This window comes from Trichechus manatus, unplaced genomic scaffold, assembly GCF_000243295.1.
Source record: "Trichechus manatus latirostris isolate Lorelei unplaced genomic scaffold, TriManLat1.0 scaffold00274, whole genome shotgun sequence".
Taxonomy (NCBI): Eukaryota; Metazoa; Chordata; class Mammalia; order Sirenia; family Trichechidae; genus Trichechus; species Trichechus manatus.
In genome coordinates this window covers 540,797-547,441 of record NW_004444210.1, presented here as the reverse complement: position 1 = coordinate 547,441, position 6,645 = coordinate 540,797, and the positions used below count along the sequence as shown (strand labels likewise).

The following is a 6,645-nucleotide window of genomic DNA, read 5'->3' as shown; positions in this document are numbered from 1 at the left end:
AAAGGTCAGCAGTTCGAATCCACCAGCTGCTCCTTGGAAACCCTATGGGGCAGTTCTACTCTGTCCTATAGGGTCACTATGAGTTGAAATTGACTCGATGGCAATGGTTTTTTGTTTTTTTGTTTTTTTTCTTATGAGCTGGCATGGCGCCCTCTGAACCTAGCAGGAGTTGTCAGTTGACTTTTTCTCTTGTGCGTGTTTTGTGGGTTCTTAGAGACCCATCCATCCCAAGACTGGGGACTTCTCACCTCCCAATGACATGGGTAATACTCTTTTCCTCCAGTTTAGGGCTTATTCCTTCCTCGCCCTCAGGCATCGGACCACATCTTGGGTTTCTCCCTTAAGGTTTATTTGGACTTCAGCGAAGCTGTCTCGGAAAAGATCTACAAGACTCTCCACCAGTTCTCTCAGATGGCCTGTATAGACTCTACAGAAACAAACTTTGCCATAGGCCACCCTACACAACCATCTCTTTTAGATCTCTGTCAGCCACTAACCAGTCCATCTCAAATCCATTGGAGTTCTCAGATATCATTCAGACATTCTGTGTTAGGCAGATATGAAGTTCTTCCAAGTAGTTCTCTTAAGGGTCTCCCTCCCCTCACTGGGCCTCAGGCTTCCTCCTTGAGAAATGATTGGGTCTTACAACACACTGGCGGTTCTCTCCAAAAATCCTCTTTCACCACTTTCCAATTTCTCAACTTCCCCAGCATCTCATAGGCTACAAATGAGTAATCATCTCAGGGTTGTGAAATTTGTTCAATGCTATTTTTTTTCCAAGTTCTACACACTGGTCTCAATTAGAAATGTAGCATCAATTGTATTCAAGGTTCAGCTGGAATTCTGACATCCATAGAGGCACTTCAACATATTTACAGTATCTGGTTTTGATATAAGTTGTCACTTATTCAAAATCAGAGCATTATCATATTCTCTAATTATATTATATATAATATGAAAAATATAATATTTCTATAATATATAAATATCTTTATAATAATATTTTAAATATGAGAAATACTAATGGTAAGGAAGATAGTTTTCAAAATACATCATGTAATCGATTGATTAAACACAGATCCATTTCACATCCATTCATAAATTTCCTCACTTAGAAAATTCTTACTCAATGTTTGCTAGATGATGGGGGTCTAATACAAGTTTTATCCATTCCCTCATGGAGCCTGTAGTATATACCCATAAACCCACTGTCATCAAGTCAAGTCTGACTCCGGGACACTACAAGACAGAGCAGAACTGCCCCATACGGTTTCCAAAGGAATGACTGGTGGCTTTGAACCGTTGACCTTTTGGTTAGCAGGCAATCCCGACCACTGTGCCACAGTCTCTTATAAAAAACAAGAAGCAAAAAACACCCTTTCTATTGCACAACCATTAGGATGTGTAACAAGAACAGATATAGCTTTAGGACATGAATAAGAATGGAGAACCAATAGGGAGGCAAGAGAACAACTGATGAAAAAAATAGTGGGTCTGTAAGAACCCAAAATTGATCATAAGCTGAAAAAAGTTAACAGTAGGAATCAGTGATGTACAGAGTGCTAGCTAAGGTGACTTAGTAAGCACAGGAACTGATAATAAAGTATGTGTTAGCATGACTAGGGGGAGAAAAATTTTCTTTGGACAAGGAGATGTGATTCAGAGAAAGTTTCTGTAAACATATTTCTACCAAAAATATTATTGTTCAAAGAAAAACTCTATTTCTCAATTTAGAAAAAAGACTGGGTAATGAAGCATAATTGTGAATCTGTATTCAATCACCAAATACTATTTGTGAATATAATTGCTGGTGGTTATATTTTTGTGGCTATTTTTGAAATAGGTCTGATTTTGTTGAGTTCGTAGTTTAAGAGGGGAATATAAGCCTTATCCTCATGCCACTCCAATTCCGAGGGAAATTATACATATTTATATTTAATTATTCATTTTAATTTTAGAACCAGCTTCCTATTTGCAAAGAGGACAAGTCAGCTTTTAAAGATGTGTACAATGCTGAAAAAAAATAAGTAAGGCAAAAACAAGGAAACATAAGGCGAGAGAATAAATAGGTAGCTTAGTTAGTAAAACAAAATGCATGCCCTGAAGTTTGATGCAAGCTCAATATAAATTTCACTATAAATCTACTAATAGCCAAAGTGAAGAAGGAAGCAGGCTCAGCTATGAGATTTACTCTGTCCATAAATTAAAAAAATAACAAGTTGCTCAGGAAAAAACTAACTTTTCTTAATATTAAGAAGAAATTAATCCCACGTATCCTGTTGCAGAAGACACTTTTGTAATAGAATGAATGTCCACAAGAAAGTTATAAACAAAGTTTTATAGGGTTTTTCTATTTTCTCTCTTTGGTACTTTTAAAATAACATCTCTTCTGCCAGTTAGATCTATTTGCAACAAACTACTTGCCCTTCCCTACTCCACCTCAACCCTATTTTGCAGGGAGTTAATCTCTTCAAGACGAGGGTCCCAGGCTGTCAGTCAGCAGCTTTCCCTCTGGGTTGAGCCAATGCAAGGCACTGGCGGGACCCTGGAGAGTAAGAGAAAGGGAGAAGCTAGGGTACTTCTCACCCTATTTTTGTCTTCAGTGATCTCTGGCTGAAGCTGCACCTCCTCCCAGTCTTTTATTTGCAGAAAGTTCTAGCTGCTACCAAGTTACCCCAAATCCCTTTGTCCCTCCAGCCTATGTTTCATAATGGCTTCATGTTGTTGCTAATCTCTGAGCTGCCTCAGTGCCCCTAGTTATCAGGATTCTCAGCTCTTCCTCACTAATGAAACTATTTCCCTACTTAAAATGCCCTCTGCTTTTAATTATTTAGAGGTTTCCTGCTGTCTTGCTTGAATCCTGAGCAATATAATCACTCATTATAAAACAATGGCGTATCTTTCAGGTTTAATTCAATATAAACAATTTTACCTGGGGAAATAACAGGTTCCATGTCATTTCCCGTACATTACACCTTCCAGGGATGTTCATGCAACAGTGAAAAGCAGATAAGAAGGGTGAAGGAAACAAAATCCCACCGTCACTGAGGCATGATATTTAGTGAGACGATTATAATCCACCAATACCAACACACCAGATATTTCATATATGGATTAATCTATGCATCTTCAGTGGGTATGTTCTCCTGGGAAGAATCCTAAAAATGCATTACCGCCAATATCTTGGTTGTAATAAATCAGTGAAGCCTGGAATGATTTTCCTGGAGATGCAATACTCCACCTATGCTACCTACCTTCTGACAACATATATGATTCACCTAGGACTGTCCTTTCAATGCAAATATAGAAGATATATGTAGAAGCTAGTATCTAGTCTTTCCCTTCCAGTTCTTCACTAAATATGCAAACTAAAGAAATCTTTACAAATCAACATATATGTTAATAATGTAACAAAAAACAAAAAATTTCAAGTTACCCATTAGTGTCACTACTGACATAAGTGAAGCTTTTCCCAAGAAATAAGAATTAAGGCCTACTAAAGAATTTTTTTTTTTTTTTTTACAGTTTAACTTAAAAATGAACACATGCTAGCTAGAGAGGGCATATGCAAAACTGTCTTAAAGAGAGAGATTAGCTTTTGAAACTGTCTAATGTGTGGAGCACTATGTGTTTAAATTGAAATTTGGTCATTGGAAAAGTTCATGGATGCAGAAGACCCAACACTGCCAGTGTCCACCTTAGCTTCTGACCATAGGAGGCAGTTGCTTCAGTCCATAAAACAAGTTTCTTTTATTCTGATAATATTAAAATTTTCAATCATATGGCTAATGCCCTAGTTTCAACTCAGTGTATATCCTGCAATCTTTACATCCCACTTTGGCCTACCTGTGCTTCTCAACAGGAGAAAAAGCATTGGCTTGAAGATTCAATTATCCCTTGCAATTATCCCCTTTTGTTGATACCATGTGTTTTCACTAATGGAAGCATATGCTGAATCACTGAGTATGTCAGAAATTTTGGTAGATAGTATGGATTTTTTTTCTTGCCCCCTTTCATAAGCCTACCCTCAGAGTCCAGTGGGACAACATTGTCCCACTAATTCAAACCTCAAAAATCACAGAGTACCACCAGAGTCCACTGGCACATATGTGTTCCTACATAAAATTTTCCTATTTTTCCTACCAAAAATGCACACATCTCATACAATACCATATAGAAACAGTAATTTGTGGCACATGTCTATTTTTTCAGTTTCAAATAGTCATAAAGGCCCCTGTGTTTCAGTAGCATGCATTGTCATTGGGAAAGCGGCTTCCCAAAAAAACTTAGAGCAGAAAAAGTGAGTAGGCAACCATATATCCCATGGATCCTGAAAGGGTTATTGAGCCTCCACAACCCATTGCTAATGAGTCAATTCCAACTCATATTGACCGTATAGGACAGGGTCATACTGCCCCATAGGATCTCCAAGGCTAAAATCTTTATAGAAATAGACTGCCAAATCTTTCTCCCCAGGAGCAGCTCGTGAGTTCGAACCACTGACCTTTTGGTTAGCATCTGAGCACTTAACCACTGCACCACCAGGACTCCTTTTGAATGTGCATAGTAGTAATGATTCTTATTATCAATTAATAAAATAGCATCATGAATTTGTATTGCAGTCCCATAAGTCTGAAAATGTGCATTCCCTCTATGAGAAGTATCTGTTTATGATGTGCTGGCAAGTTACGTTTCTCAGCTTGTAAGATGCCTGTAAACCACGGCAAAATCATCAATGCAATGCCACACTGTGAGATGTGTTTCCCATGAAATGCATCCCCCCAGCATACATTTCTTCTACACCTACCTGAACATCTTCTTAATATTTTCTGCTTGAATTGCCTTGAGAATCTCTTGGTATAAATGAGGATTGTCTGTTCCTGAAGATGTAGCATTTGAAGGGCAATTTTTATGTGTATAATAACCTATCAAAATTCCAAAAATAAATAAAATGGTTGCTGTGCAAAGTATTTTCAACAGGCGGCAAAAGTTGCAGCGGTTGCTCTTTGGTGCAGATCTTGTATAACTGTTAACATAGTCAGACTCTTCTTGTAGTCTCTGGAACCTTCCTTTGGGTGAAGTTGCTGGTTGAATGGAATCAAGATTAAGGTCCTCAGTCTCTGCATGCCCCAGGTTCTGATTCTCAATACCCTCCAGCTGGAACTGATCAAAACCAGGCTCCTCCAATTCCTTCTCCATGTCCCACTCTAGGTCAAGGGCAGTGGCTTGAAGGTCATCATTGTCTAAGTACTGCGAGTGTCCTGGAGCTCTTTGATCTGCGTTAACTTTCTGATAGGCCATCTTTTTACCTGTGAAAATAAGAGATATATATTTTCTTAAAACAAATAAATAAAAACTCCACAGGGTAAAAACAAAACAGTAAATCATACTGGTGTCCACAAACTTTTAGTGATTATAATTAGAGAAAGATAACCTTCCTATAGAAAATCATATATTATTATTTACTCCTATTTTTTATTGTTTATTTTTACTATAGAAAAAGATGACAGAAATAAAAATAGAAGGTACTTGGTGAAAACAGTTATGAAAAAACATTTTAAAATTATATACACTGTTAGTCTTTAAAGTTCAGAAGAATACCAAAAAAGTTACATTTGCATAACATTGGAAGATAATGTATTATAATGAAGGAAAAAGTTTTAAATGCTTATAAATTAGTAAGAGCACTTTAAAAAATTTAAAGGCAGAGGCAATAAAACCATGATTTGGTAATTAAGTGGGATAATTTATGGGAACCCTGGTAGCACAGTGGTTAAAGCGCTCAGCTGCTAACCAAAAGGTTGGCGGTTCAAATGCATCAGCTTCTCCACGGAGAAAGATGTGGCAGTCTGCTCCCGTAAAGATTACAGCCTTGAAAACCCTCTGGGGGCAGGTCTATCCTGTCCTATAGAGTTGATATGAGCCAGAATCGACTTGACAGCAGTGGGTAGTGGGTGGGATGACCTACATTACCAGAGTTAATTCTGAAAACACAAATTCAGGATAGGAATCGGCAGAAAAACTGATTGAAGTACCAACTCTACAGAAATACAAAAAACAAAATATGCTATATTATCTAGTCATAAATTACCAGAAGGATTAGAAAATTTTAAGGTTATCACACAGAACCAAGATGTTTCAAAGAATCAGTGACATGAATTGGCCTGGTTCAGGGAACTTTAAATAAATGTCTGGGATGGCAGAAATCCAAACAGGAAGCCTTTTGCCAGGCATGGAGAGCTTCGTTTCATAACCTTGCTACAGGAGTGGCAGATGGAGGTTTTTCTCCCTTGCACAGTTCTGGATGACAGTTGGCTGTGTCCTGCAGAGTGGTATTAGGATAACTGGGCTAATTAACTGCAAGTGGTCTTAACTCTGTATTCAGTAACCCACTGGTGTATTATGGTTGCAGATTAAGAATATTTACACTTACATTTTCTATGTATTAGATGTCTCACCTCAGCTGGACTCTTAGGTCCCTCACTATGTTTTATGATTTTTCTGTTTGCCCCACTGCGGTGGGTGAAGAATAGGTACTCAGTTGACACTTGATTAGCTAATTGCCTTAGGGCCAGTAGCTGACAACTGAACTATGATGAAAAAGATATAAACAAGGACTTCATGGAAAAGAGTGGCGTTAAGTAC

The 6,645-nt window shown here is 37.9% G+C and overlaps 1 protein-coding gene across 1 annotated transcript in view; it reads right to left on the bottom strand.

Annotated features, from left to right (window-relative positions):
- NAALADL2 (N-acetylated alpha-linked acidic dipeptidase like 2) overlaps positions 1–6,334 on the bottom strand; it is an 826,538-nt gene extending 820,204 nt beyond the window's left edge. Inside the window, 2 exon segments of the mRNA XM_012559589.1 lie at positions 4,808–5,311; positions 6,324–6,334. Coding sequence (XP_012415043.1) covers positions 4,808–5,301 — 494 coding nt within the window. The 5' untranslated portion in view covers positions 5,302–5,311; positions 6,324–6,334.
- Between the last annotated feature and the right edge of the window lie 311 nt (positions 6,335–6,645).